We start from the raw sequence: 14,658 nt of genomic DNA on the forward strand, positions 1-14,658 counted from the left end.
AGCACTCCTGTGGAGGGTAACAATGGTCTTGAATTTCCTCCATTTGTACACAATCTGTCTGACTGTGGTTTGGTGGAGTCCAAACTCTTTAGAGATGGTTTTGTAACCTTTTCCAGCCTGATAAGCATCAACAACGCTTTTTCTGAGGTCCTCAGAAATCTCCTTTGTTCGTGGCATGATACACTTCCACAAACATGTGTTGTGAAGATCAGACTTTGATAGATCCCTGTTCTTTAAATAAAACAGGGTGCCCACTCGCACCCAATTGTCATCCCATTGATTGAAAACACCTGACTCTAATTTCACCTTCAAATTAACTGCTAATCCTAGAGGTTCACATACTTTTGCCACTCACAGATATGTAATATTGGATCATTTTCCTCAATAAATAAATCACCAAGTCTAATATTTTTTTTGTCTCATTTGTTTAACTGGGTTCTCTTTATCTACTTTTAGGACTTGTGTGAAAATCTGATGATGTTTTAGGTCATATTTATGCAGAAATATAGAAAATTCTTCAGGGTTCACAAACTTTCAAGCACTACTGTACATCTATAGTACCCCCATTGAATAGTAAGGGGCACAAACGGTCTATTTGACCAGGATCCCAAAGCAGTTACTTCAGCTCTGTTCTCAAAGCTTCAGAAGTCTGATCAAAGAGGTGCATACAACATGTCTAAGTGCCTGAAGGGAAACGAGAGTCTAAAGAATGCAATTCACTTAACTAAACCCTGATTGTGACAGAATAAATGAAGAAATAAGAAATATGAAGACAGACACCATCTTGAAAAATGTTTATTAATCCTTTTAAATCATTGCAGTTCCAACCATTTTTCCATTTTAATGATAAAACTCTATATTTATTTTCCTATAAGTCTTTCTACAAGAGCCAAAGGGCACATAAATAGACGAATAAAAAAGTACTGGGGCAACAGAGGCTGTACTGAACTAAGATACGTCTGGTACCTGAAATGAGGTTTTTGTTTTTTGGCATGTGACATTTTTTGGCTCAAAAAGGCATTGTTTGGCTCAGGTACTGTAACTGTTCAGCAGCAAAATTTATTCAAATTATACTTTTAATACACAAATCAAATGATCAAAATGCTGTATGTTAGCATCTGTCTGCTACCTGAATCTGATATTGGTGCTGAGTGACACTAAGCTATGTGCTGAGGAAGAACAAGATGAACAATATGATTGTTTTGAGCTCCGTGTCATACTTTTGTCCTTTTATCTATAGATAACACTGTCACACAGTGTCTGAAATTCTGTTTAAGACACTGATCATCATGACACAACAGTTTGACACAAGTGTGTAATGGTTCCGGTATGCAGTTTGGAGACTATAAGCTTAAATCACTTATTAAACATGTCCTGCTGATTCAGGTACCTAATTTTTAACTAATCCTTTTGTGACACATTCTCATTTACTGAGATCAGATTTTTAAAAATGTTTGATGACAACTTTACAAAAAACTTATTTGTACACCTTCTTGTTGGCAAATAAAACATCCTGATTCAGATTTGGTCACTTGGTCAGGTATGAAGGAAGATTTCCATAGAGGAGGAAAAAAAAAACCTGACTAAAGTTTATCGCCAGCCGGTTCATGGGAGGAAAAAGCCCCAGAAAGCTATCCCGAGTCATTTACTGGAGTGAAATGTGTCTTGAAATTTGGTGCTGGTGTATTGGATGTGAAATCCTTTTTTACTGATTGTATCATCTGTGTGGAATTTGAGGACAATGGCATCCCCGGCTGAGTAAATTTCATCTGGAGGCTGCAGTGATAAAAAAATTAATTAATTTTTTAAATTATATACATAATAATATAAAATACATGCACACACACACACACACACACACACACGCCACTTTATTAGGAAGACCTATCCACCTGCTGTGAAGCACAATGCATAAAATCATGCGGATACAAATCAAAAGCTTCAGTTAATGTTCACTTCAAACATCAGAATGGAAAAAATTGTGATCTCAAAGTGTGACTTCCTTTCACTGTGGTATGGGTGTTGGTTTGAGCCAGATGGACTGGTTTGAGTATTCCCGAAACAAACAAAAAACAATGAGTGAATGAGGGACGGTTCTGTGGGTGGAAACAAGCATCTTGTTGATAAGAGAGGTCAGAGGAAAATGGACAGATTGGTTCGAGCTGCCAGGAAGAATATAGTAACTCATAGCAACTCTTTACAACCATGGTGAACAGAAAAGCATCTCAGCATGCAACAGCAGAACAACACATTGGGTTCCACTCCTGCAGCCAAGAACAGGCATCTTAGAATCAGGAACAAGTTCCTATTAAAGTGGCCGGGGTGTGTTTTATATATACAGTGGCATGCAAAAGTTTGGGCACCCTTACTGAAAATGTCTGTTACTGTGAATAGTTAAGTGAGCAGAAGATGAACTGATCACCAAAAGGCATAAAGGTAAAGACAACACATTTCTTTTCAGCGTTTTCTGCAAGATTTGTGTATTATTTTTGTTTTGTACAATTGGAGAGTGAAAAAAGAAAAGGAACACCATGTGAAAGTTTGGGCACCCCAATACATTTGAGTGCTCAGGTAACTTTTACCAAGGTTCCAGACCTTAATTAGCTTATTGAGCTGTGGCTTGTTCAAATTCTTCGTTAGGAAAGGTCAGATGATGCAGATTTCAAAGCTGTATAAATTCTCTGACTCCTCAAACTTGTCCCTAAAATCAACAGCCATGGGCTCCTCTAAGCAACTCCCTCGCATTCTGAAAAATAAAATAATTGACGCTCACAAAGCAGGAGAAGGCTACAAGAACGTAGCAAAGTGTTTTCAGGTAGCTGTTTCCTCAGATTGTAATGTTCTTAAGAAATGGCAGTTAACAGAAACAGTGGAGATCAAGGTGAGGTCTGGAAGATGAAGAAAACTTTCTGAAAGAACTGCTGGTTGTATTGCTAGAAAGGCAAATAAAAACCCCTGTTTGACTGCCAAAGACCTTCAGAAAGATTTAGCAGACCCTGGAGTGGTGGTGCACTGTTCTACTATGCAGCGACACCTGAACAAATATGACCTTCATGGGGGAGTCATCAGAAGAAAACCTTTCCTGCATCCTAGCCACAAAATTCAGTGTCTGAAGTTTGCAAATGAACATCTAAATAAGCCTGATGCATTTTGGAAACAAGTCCTGTGGACTGATGAAATCTCATCTCATCATCTCTAGCCGCTTTATCCTGTTCTACAGGGTCACAGGCAAGCTGGAGCCTATCCCAGCTGACTACGGGCGAAAGGCGGGGTACACCCTGGACAAGGCGCCAGGTCATCACAGGGCTGACACATAGACACAGACAACCATTCACACTCACATTCACACCTACGGTCAATTTAGAGTCACCAGTTAGCCTAACCTGCATGTCTTTGGACTGTGGGGGAAACCGGAGCACCCGGAGGAAACCCATGCGGACACGGGGAGAACATGCAAATTCCACACAGAAAGGCCGACGCTGGCCACGGGGCTCGAACCCGAACCTTCTTACTGTAAGGCGACAGCGCTAACCACTACACCACCGTGCCGCCTACTGATGAAATCAAAATAGAATTTTTGGCCACAATGTGCAAAGGTATGTTTGGAGAAAAAAGGGTGCCAAATTCCAGGAAAAGAACACCTCTCCAACTCTGAAGCATGGGTGTGGATCGATCATGCTTTGGGGTTGTGTTGCAGCCAGTGGCACAGGGCACATTTCATTGGTCGAGGGACGCATGGATTCGAATAAATACCAGCAAATTCTGGAAGCAAACATTACACCATCTGTAAAAAAGTTGAAGTTAAAAAGAGGACGGGTCCTACAATAAGACGATGATCCAAAACACACCTCAAAATCTAAAATGGAATACCTCAAGCGGTACAAGCTGAAGGTTTTGCCCTGGCCCTCACAGTCCCCTGACCTAAACATCATTGAAAATCTGTGGATAGATCTCAAAAGAGCAGTGCATGCAAGACAGCCCAAGAAACTTGTAGAACTGGAAGCCTTTTGCAAGGACGAATGTGTGAAAATCCCCCAGGTAAGAACTGAAAGATTATTAGCTGGCTACAAAAAGTGTTTACAAGCTGTGATACTTGCCAAAGGGGGTGTTACTAGGTACTAACCATGCAGGGTGCCCAAACTTTTGCTTCGGGCCCTTTTTCTTTTTTGTCATTTTGAAAATGTAAAAGATGAAAATAAAAAAATTGGTTTTGCTTAAAATATAAAATGAAAGAGTCATCTTTAACTTTAGGCCTTTTGGAGATCATTTCATCTTCAACTTGCTTAACTGTTCATAGTAACAGCAATTTTGACCAGGGGTGCCCAAACTTTTGCATACCACTGTATGTGTGTGTACCTGTGTATATATGGCTGTTGTTAAAATGGTGTCTTTTAGTAGATGTTTAGGGAGACTGACATCTTTTCAGATGTGGAAGTTAATAAATAATTAGGGATATTAGGGAGATGGAGATTATTGGCAAACTTATTGGGAGATTATGCTTTTGAAGAATATTTCCATGACATTTTGTGAGATTAACTGATTGTTGAGGCAGGTTTATAGCAGAACTAATATTTTAAGGGTATTTTGGGCATGATGGTGTTTTTTAATAGAGATAAACATAAGGATATCTGGGGAATTTTAGGAAGACAGATTAATAAAAGCCTTACCCCGGATCCACAGTATCGCCCAAGGCGTGGTGCTTTAGTGTCAGTTCCATCAAACAGCTCCAAGTAATCATATGTGCACTCTGCCTCATTCTCCAGATCAAAGATGTTGAAGATGAGCTTAACTCCAAATCCTTTTTCAGCTGAAATTACCCACTCACACTCCTCGGCTGCGCTGTAATTATTATCACCAAACTGAGCATGAGAGTACAGATCTCCAGGTTCCACCTCAGCCTTCAGAGCTCCACCACACTCTGCAGGATTTTAAAAAAAGATGAAAAAAGGACAAGTTTCTATAAAATAATGCTCGATATTGTATTTCGTTCCTCTAAAATGTTTTTGGGTGTAGAAAGGCAACAGACACAAGGTATTATTTTTATTATCTACTAAATTGTAAGCTTTTCTGAATGAGCCAGAAGAAGCATACATTTGAAACACCAGTCTGTTAACTTAAAATAAAGACAATGGGGAAAAGAAAAAAAAAAAACTTTCAGTCTATTGCACAATTCTATCGAGCTGCCAAGTAAAGGTCTGTTTCACCAGTTTGTGCCAAATATTTAATGAAGGCCATGTGTTCGTATGATGTTACCAAAACATATTACATGTGGGATGTAATAATTCATGCCCAGAAGATATTTAGTTTGTGGTTTCAGAATATTAACTTGTGGCCTCAGTATAATAATTTGTGGCACAGCTTATTAAAAAAAATAATAAGATATCAATTAGCATTTCAGCATAGCATTCAGTATGTTATTTTTCATATTTGGACTTTCCTGTCACACATCCTTTCAGTATCTTTCAGTCTTATCATTTTTGTCAATTCCATGATTTTTCATTTGGCACTACGATAGCCATCGTGGAATCGTTCATCAGTGAAACTTGATATAATCACTGGGATTCGTTACCTTAATCAACCACTTTGTGGAATAAGTCTGTTTTGTTTTTTTAAAGAAGACAACAATGAGTCATTAAAAAAATAGCCTCAATGAGGCTGGCTCTCATACCGGCTGCTGTTGTTGTGTGAGAATTTGAAATCTGATCAATCCTGCAGGAGAAGTAGGGATTTTTGTGAAATTGTACACGACCCCTGTGTAGCCGCATCCATGGTAAGTGGCACCACTTGGTGAACAATTCTTGTTGGTACATGTCTTTAGAGTCTTAGGGGTGAATTTCAGTGAAAACATCCTAGCAGTTTATGAACAGTAGTGTTTAATGTGACGAGTCACCCAAAATTTTCAGACGCCCATAAAATGTTAAATATGACAGGTGGTGCCACCATCTTGACAACTTTTATACATACAGTGGGGCAAAAAAGTATTTAGTCAGCCACCAATTGTGCAAGTTCTCCCACTTAAAAAGATGAGAGAGGCCTGTAATTTTCATCATAGGTATACCTCAACTATGAGAGACAGAATGGGGGGACACAGGGGTCGTGTTGTGTGAGAGTTTGAAATCTGATCAATCCTGCAGGAGAAGTAGGGATTTTTGTGAAATTGTACACGACCCCTGTGTAGCCGCATCCATGGTAAGTGGCACCACTTGGTGAACAATTCTTGTTGGTACATGTCTTTAGAGTCTTCAGGGTGAATTTCAGTGAAAACATCCTAGCAGTTTCTGAACAGTAGTGTTTAATGTGATGAGTCACCCAAAATTTTCAGACGCCCATAAAATGTTAAATATGACGGGTGGTGCCACCATCTTGACAACTTTTATATATACAGTGGGGCAAAAAAGTATTTAGTCAGCCACCAATTGTGCAAGTTCTCCCACTTAAAAAGATGAGAGAGGCCTGTAATTTTCATCATAGGTATACCTCAACTATGAGAGACAGAATGGGCAGAATGGACAGAATTGTGCAAGTTCTCCCACTTAAAAAGATGAGAGAGGCCTGTAATTTTCATCATAGGTATACCTCAACTATGAGAGACAGAATGGGGGGACACAGGGGTCGTGTTGTGTGAGAGTTTGAAATCTGATCAATCCTGCAGGAGAAGTAGGGATTTTTGTGAAATTGTACACGACCCCTGTGTAGCTGCATCCATGGTAAGTGGCACCACTTGGTGAACAATTCTTGTTGGTACATGTCTTTAGAGTCTTCAGGGTGAATTTCAGTGAAAACATCCTAGCAGTTTATGAACAGTAGTGTTTAATGTGATGAGTCACCCAAAATTTTCAGACGCCCATAAAATGTTAAATATGACGGGTGGTGCCACCATCTTGACAACTTTTATATATACAGTGGGGCAAAAAAGTATTTAGTCAGCCACCAATTGTGCAAGTTCTCCCACTTAAAAAGATGAGAGAGGCCTGTAATTTTCATCATAGGTATACCTCAACTATGAGAGACAGAATGGGGGGAAAGAATCCAGGAAATCACATTGTAGGATTTTTAATTAATTAATTAATTGGTAAATTCCTCTGTAAAATAAGTATTTGGTCACCTACAAACAAGCAAGATTTCTGGCTCTCAAAGACCTGTAACAACTTCTTTAAGAGGCTCCTCTGTCCTCCACTCGTTACCTGTATTAATGGCACCTGTTTGAACTCGTTATCAGTATAAAAGACACCTGTCCACAACCTCAAACAGTCACACTCCAAACTCCACTATGGCCAAGACCAAAGAGCTGTCAAAGGACACCAGAAAAAAAAAATTGTAGACCTGCACCAGGCTGGGAAGACTGAATCTGCAATAGGTAAGCAGCTTGGTGTGAAGAAATCAACTGTGGGAGCAATTATTAGAAAATGGAAGACATACAAGACCACTGATAATCTCCTTCGATCTGGGGCTCCATGCAAGATCTCACCCCGTGGGGTCAAAATGATCACAAGAACGGTGAGCAAAAATCCCAGAACCACACGGGGGACCTAGTGAATGACCTGCAGAGAGCTGGAACCAAAGTAACAAAGGCTACCATCAGTAACACACTACGCCGCCAGGGACTCAAATCCTGCAGTGCCAGACGTGTTCCCCTGCTTAAGCCAGTACATGTCCAGGCCTGTCTGAAGTTTGCTAGAGAGCATTTGGATGATCCAGAAGAGGATTGGGAGAATGTCATATGGTCAGATGAAACCAAAATAGAACTTTTTGGTAAAAACTCAACTTGTCGTGTTTGGAGGAGAAAGAATGCTGAGTTGCATCCAAAGAACACCATACCTACTGTGAAGCATGGGGGTGGAAACATCATGCTTTGGGGCTGTTTTTCTGCAAAGGGACCAGGACGACTGATCCGTGTAAAGGAAAGAATGAATGGGGCCATGTATCGTGAGATTTTGAGTGAAAACCTCCTTCCATCAGCAAGGGCATTGAAGATGAAATGTGGCTGGGTCTTTCAGCATGACAATGATCCCAAACACACCGCCCGGGCAACGAAGGAGTGGCTTCGTAAGAAGCATTTCAAGGTCCTGGAGTGGCCTAGCCAGTCTCCAGATCTCAACCCCATAGAAAATCTTTGGAGGGAGTTGAAAGTCCGTGTTGCCCAGCGACAGCCCCAAAACATCACTGCTCTAGAGGAGATCTGCATGGAGGAATGGGCCAAAATACCAGCAACAGTGTGAGAAAACCTTGTGAAGACTTACAGAAAACATTTGACCTCTGTCATTGCCAACAAAGGGTAGATAAAGTATTGAGATGAACTTTTGTTATTGACCAAATACTTATTTTCCACCATAATTTGCAAATAAATTCTTTAAAAATCAGACAATGTGATTTTCTGGATTTTTTTTTCTCATTTTGTCTCTCATAGTTGAGATATACCTATGATGAAAATTACAGGCCTCTCTCATCTTTTTAAGTGGGAGAACTTGCACAATTGGTGACTGACTAAATACTTTTTTGCCCCACTGTACCAACCTGGAGAATATTCCATACGAGTTTGATCAAAATCTGATCACCCCTGTAGAAGGAGTAGCGATTTTTGTGAAATTGCACATGACCCCTGTGTTGCCGCATCCATGGTAAGTGGTGACACCTGGTGAACAATTCTTATTAGTACATGTCTTTAGAGTCTTCTGTGTGAGTTTCAGTGAAAACATCGTAGCAGTTTACGAAAAGTAGCGTTTAATGTGATGAGTCACCCAAAAATTTCAGACGCTCATAAAATCATAAATATGACAGGTGGCGCCACCATCTTCACAACTTTTATGCACACCCACCTGGGGGACATTGTATGCGAGTTTGATTGAAATCTGATCAATCTTGTAGGAGGAGTAGCAATTTTTGTAACTTGTGGACGGACGATGACAATGGACGACAGATGGACAACAGATGACGCATGATGACATAAACTCATCCTGTCTGGCCTGCGGCTGAATGAGCTAAAAACGGCAAATGGAGTGCAGTGCACCATGTACACTACCGTTCAAAAGTTTGGGGTCACTTTGAAATTTCCTTATTTTTGAAAGAAAAGCACTGTTCTTTTCAATGAAGATCACTTTAAACTAATCAGAAATACACTCTATACATTGCTAATGTGGTAAATGACTATTCTAGCTAAATTCTACTAAATGTCTGGTTTTTGGTGCAATATCTCCATAGGTGTATAGAGGCCCATTTCCAGCAACTATCACTCCAGTGTTCTAATGGTACAATGTGTTTGCTCATTGTCTCAGAAGGCTAATGGATGATTAGAAAACCCTTGTACAATCATGTTAGCACAGCTGAAAACAGTTGAGCTCTTTAGAGAAGCTATAAAACTGACCTTCCTTTGAGCAGATTGAGTTTCTGGAGCATCACATTTGTGGGGTCGATTAAATGCTCAAAATGGCCAGAAAAATGTCTTGACTATATTTTCTATTCATTTTACAACTTATGGTGGTAAATAAAAGTGTGACTTTTCATGGAAAACACAAAATTGTCTGGGTGACCCCAAACTTTTGAACGGTAGTGTATAAGAAATACAAAGTCATTTTCCAAAAAAAAAAAGATCTTAAACTGAAAAAAAAAAGGTTCATTGACTTAGCAAAGCAATAAAATATTTGCTTTCCTAGCAGTGGCTAAAGCCTTTCTTCTGCATTACCCAACGGCATTAGAAATTGAGACAGCTGGCACAGAAAAGTACCTGCCTCAATGTACTGTATCTACCCCCCAGTGGTTGTACTTCAACCAGTGTTTAACATAGCAAATCTTGTTCAACAGACTACTTGCTGTTAGCTACCTGTTGTAAAAGAAGCCTCAAAACCCCGTTTCTGCACGGAATTATCAGAGAAAAATTGTAGAAACATCTTGTTGGTGCTGGAAATAACAGGTGGTGGTTCTTTACTTCCACAAAAGCGTCCCAAACTTGGTGATGCATTGTTGGGGCCATTATAAACATCCAGATGATCGTAGGAACATTCAAGTTGGCTCTCCATGTCGATCTCATTAAAGGCCTAAAAGAGGGAAAGCGATATATAATGAAATGGTGCTTGGACGCTCGACTATATTTTCAATATCTGTTAATGTTAACTATGGCTTACTAACTACTTCATCACAATACTTCCTGTTTAACTGCTGGAAAAAAAAATGAGCCACTTCATATTCAAAAACTACCTGACAGAAGAGACTAAGTTTTTGTTCAGTCTGTGGCAGAAACAGGTTGAAGATGGTGAAGGTGTGTGGAAGGGCCAAGGGGTGTCAGGATGCTCCATTAGGAATAACAACACTAGTAGAAAAATAAACAGGAAACATGGACTTACTAGTTTGATTCGATGACCTGGTGTAGTGGTTAGGGCCCAAGTACACACCTTCTTATTGGGATATTTATCTGGCCAGTTGGGACTCAGAATGGATACAGGAATGCTGGTGATCACATGGTCACAATCAGCTGAACATACCAACACACACAAAAAAAAAAAAAAAACTTTCAGCAAAATATTTCATCTCAATTCAGAAATGACAAAATGAACTGTCCATCTGAACGAAGGTTTAAATGGTGGATGTCAGTCTGACAGTTTAATAAACAAAAACAAGAATATCCCCCTCATATAAAACTGTCATGTGATATTAGTATAAATACGCAGGTGATTATCGAAAATCATGCATGCTGAGTGGTCGAGAAATTCAGACTATTTCTCAGTAATCATCTCAAGTGACTCGGCAAAATGGCGGCCAATCAGGCAGTCACCGTAAGTGAGGAAAAATTGCAAATGATGAAAGAAAATGCTGTTCCTAAAAGCACTAAAGATGCTACGAAGTTTGGTCTAAAACTATTCAAAGGTAAGGTGGAATTGTGATTTATTTTATCGATTTCAAAACAAAATATTTTACGTGAATAGGCATAGATAAATGACAAGTCTGTGCTGTGCCTTTATTACACTTTCATGCCGCTTTTGAAGTATGAATTAAATGATCATTTTTGTTAATAAAATTTTTTTTAATAGTCACCTGTGTATTTACACTAAAACAATTATCCGCCTCAGGCTCAGTGAATGTTGGTGAATGATAACCTCGCATGATATTGAACGAGTCGAAGACGAGTTCAATATCATGCTAGCTGAATGGAATATACAGTATCTGATAAACCACAAACAAAAGCCAGTCAATATTATTATTTTACATACAAACTCTCTTCATATCAGCATTCTCGAAGGCCAATGCTAGCTTAACCACGAGTCAGCACAGCAGTGAAGTGACCTTCCAGCCGGTGTAGCGTTCATCAGTAGTGTTAGCGAATGGTAAAAAAGCAGTTAAGCCAGTGCTATCAAGAACAAGCAGCACAGGCTAACGACCGAGAAACTAAGATTTCTGTCTCCAAGCTCTTCTTCCACGCCGCACGCTCGCTACAGTATTTTTCACTCAGACTTAAGTATTTATCTCCCTTTGTAATTTACTTCATTACTTTTAAAATCAACATCGACAGCGACACACAACGGAGCAACCTGGTATCCTGCTGCTAATCCCTTGCAAAATCCTTTGCCCTGTGTTTTTTTTTTTTGGTGTATTTGGCTAAGTTTTGTCTGAGCTGAAGTCCCAGCTCTAATAGTAAGCTGCTTGTAAATATGTGTGAAGAATATCTAATGAAGCACTATAATTTAACACCATCACATTTTACTGCTACAGTATCTCTTTCATTTCATTTATTTTCACTGTATTAGTTCAACCTTCCTTGACTCGGAGACATCAGACATACAGTTCAGCAACTGTAGCAGCTTAATCAGACCTTCATCATAAAGGAAAATTTTCATTTAAAGGTAAACTGTGCCCTACGTAAGCATGCTGGACTACAGTGTATTGGATTAAAGGAGAACTGAAAGCAAATTTTTTATTATCAAAATTCTATTTATTGACTTCCGGGTATGGCGGCCACCTAGGGAGACATGCTTCGCGCCGCTCTGCCGTAGCCACTAACATTTCTACTAAAAATACTCGCAATTATAACATAACTTGGTAATATAAGGTGAGCGTGGATATTGTAATGCCGAAGGCTGCCAATGTAAGTAAAGGAAAAAGCAAACCGTCAAAGCAGCCGAAGCTACCTGACTACCGTGTTAGTGGTGATGCACGGAAAGCTGATGAGGACATGGCGGAGGATGAGGCTAGCAAAGGAGAGACACTCAGAGGGGTGACGGCGGAAGCGGTGCTGGCTGCTATAAGCTCCATGAAAACTGAGTTGACGTCAAGATTTGATGGAGTTATGGCGGCGATAGAAAATATGAGGAGGGAGATAAATGAGTGCACAGAGCGAGTGTCGCAGACCGAGCTGTGGCTATCAACCACCGAGGACAACGTAGTTGGTTTGCAGGCCAAAGTCCACACACTGGAGTCAAAAAATAAAACTTTGGAGAACAAGTTTTTGGACTTGGAAACCAGATCCTGCTTAAATAACTTGAGACTGGTGGGTCTGCCGGAGGGCGCCGAGGGACGGGACCCATGCTCCTTTTTGGAGGAGAAGTGGATCCCGGAAGTACTGGATGCTGCGGCTAATACTGAACGGGCACACCGAATCCGGCCAGCGAGGGACCCAAAGGTGCCACCGAGAACACTTATAATGAAGTTTCTTAACTACAAGGACAAGCAGGCAGTTATGGAAGCTGCAAGGGCTAAAAGGGACATCTGCTACAAGGAACAGCAAGTACGGTTTTACACTGACTTGGCTACGGGGATACACCAGCTGAGGAAGAACTTCGACCCAATCCGCCAGGAGCTGCGCAACTTGGGGATCCGACATGGAGTGATTCACCCCGCCAGACTGCGGATAACACATAAAGACCGGACTTATACTTTTCAAACACCAGCAGAAGCCCGAGAGTTTGTCAGGAAGATCCAGGAGGACACCGGCGGGAGTTAAAATCAAATGGTTGATCATTTGAATACGGTAATGTGGGTGCTATTGGTCTTAAGTGATCAATCTCATTAAATCAGTCTCGAATCAGTCTCATTAAATCAGTCTCATTGAATCATACCATTGAATCAGTTTCACTGAGTCAGTCTCATTAATAATACCATTAATTTTGGTGTTTAATAATAAATTACCAAATACCTAGATTATGGTATATTCCAAATTATTATGGCCACTACTGATGCAGCAATAATATATATTACTTACCGTAGTACATAAACATTACAGCCAATAGCACACTGAAGGCAATTTGGAGTTCTTTGAGATTGTGTGACTTCCAGTATATAGTAGCAACACAGACACAGTTTACAAATTAATTAAATTTATTATAAAAATGATAAAAAATGGGTAATAGTAGTTTAAAATACATTCAATAAGTCAGCAGCAAAAACAGTGAGGTATATGTGTGTGTGTGTGTGTGTGTGTGTGTGTGTGTGTGTGTGGTAGCGTGTGTATGTATGTGTGTGTGTGGGAGCGCGCGCGTGTGTGTGTGTGTGTGTGTGTGTGGGAGCGCGCGCGTGTGTGTGTGTGTGTGTGTGTGTGTATCGCCTCGTGGCCTAAGGACAAAAAGGGGGGTCACCACGTGGCTTGAGACAAAAGAATTAGCCTTGGTTGCTAATGAGACAAAGGAATTAGCCATGGTAGCTAATTCCACTAGCTTATAACATTACTAAATCCACTGAAATCTTGATGTCAAAATATGTGTAATAATGAAATTAAAGGTGTTAGAAAGGATAGGCTGTTGCATGCTTTTTGCTATCTATTAAACAACTGAGAGAACAATATAGAACACAAGATCAGTATGCATAATTAAACAGTTCCTGAGTTTAAATTCACACTGCTTCGTAAAGCTAATTCCTAAGACTAATTTGCCCAAAATGGCAGTCTTACTTCCAGTATCTTGCTTCTATGCAAGATTATGCAGGGATGTCCCAAAATTTCTGGAGTTCACAGAGCTCGTGGAGGCTTCTGCAGAAAGCAGAGAATTCTTGGTCCGACGCTTCGTCGTTCATGAGAAAGAGTCTCTGCTTAATCAATGTGCACAGCGATTAAGTCAGAAGGAATCCGGTCGCTTCCAACTTTTAATTAACTGCTTTGGGCTGCAGTCGTAACATTATTATAACATTATTATTATAATGAACAAATAAAAACCGGTTGTAACTCAAAATGAGTGAGATGGCGCGATTTAAGTAGTTTTACCGTGGCCAGTGGTAAACGAAAGCGCGCTGAATCTTCTTTCTTGCCAGGCAGAAGTCGTGGTTTCGGACGGTCCGGTGGTGGTGGGGGGGGCTCTTTATGTCTGTGTGACCCACGAGGTTCACAGCGCCAAAGAGACCGAACTGGAAGTTTCCGGGTCACTTATAGAGTCATGGAGGAAGTGACATAGGTAATCCCGCCCAGGCGTGACGTAGGTCATCGCGGAAGTTGGTTGATGGGATCTGTAGTTCTAAAAGGGTGGCTGTACCTACAGTAATATAATACCTGAATTATGGTGCTGAAAATCACCATCACAGATTCAGCTTAACCTGTGTTCTGAAGGCGTATTAGTATTTTGAAGGTAATTTCAGTTAACAATATATTATTCATAGTGCATAAGTCTCCACTTCATGATGAGGCTGTAATGTGAGCCCTGGTATCAAGTGCATACATTGATTCACAGGCAGTTGCAGAAAAAAAAA

General features: G+C 40.3%; 1 protein-coding gene across 1 annotated transcript in view; it reads right to left on the reverse strand.

The window, feature by feature from the left end:
- Positions 1 to 860: 860 nt before the first annotated feature.
- The window catches only part of bmp1b (bone morphogenetic protein 1b), an 80,776-nt gene continuing 66,978 nt past the window's right edge, over positions 861 to 14,658 (reverse strand). Inside the window, exons 17-20 of the mRNA XM_060908594.1 lie at positions 10,338 to 10,465; positions 9,818 to 10,031; positions 4,668 to 4,918; positions 861 to 1,776 (exon numbers count right to left, since the gene is read on the reverse strand). Of these exons, the coding sequence (XP_060764577.1) occupies positions 1,642 to 1,776; positions 4,668 to 4,918; positions 9,818 to 10,031; positions 10,338 to 10,465 (728 nt within the window). The 3' untranslated portion in view covers positions 861 to 1,641. The remainder of the gene's footprint in view (positions 1,777 to 4,667; positions 4,919 to 9,817; positions 10,032 to 10,337; positions 10,466 to 14,658) is intronic.

This window comes from Neoarius graeffei, chromosome 25 (assembly GCF_027579695.1).
Source record: "Neoarius graeffei isolate fNeoGra1 chromosome 25, fNeoGra1.pri, whole genome shotgun sequence".
NCBI classification, from domain to species: Eukaryota; Metazoa; Chordata; class Actinopteri; order Siluriformes; family Ariidae; genus Neoarius; species Neoarius graeffei.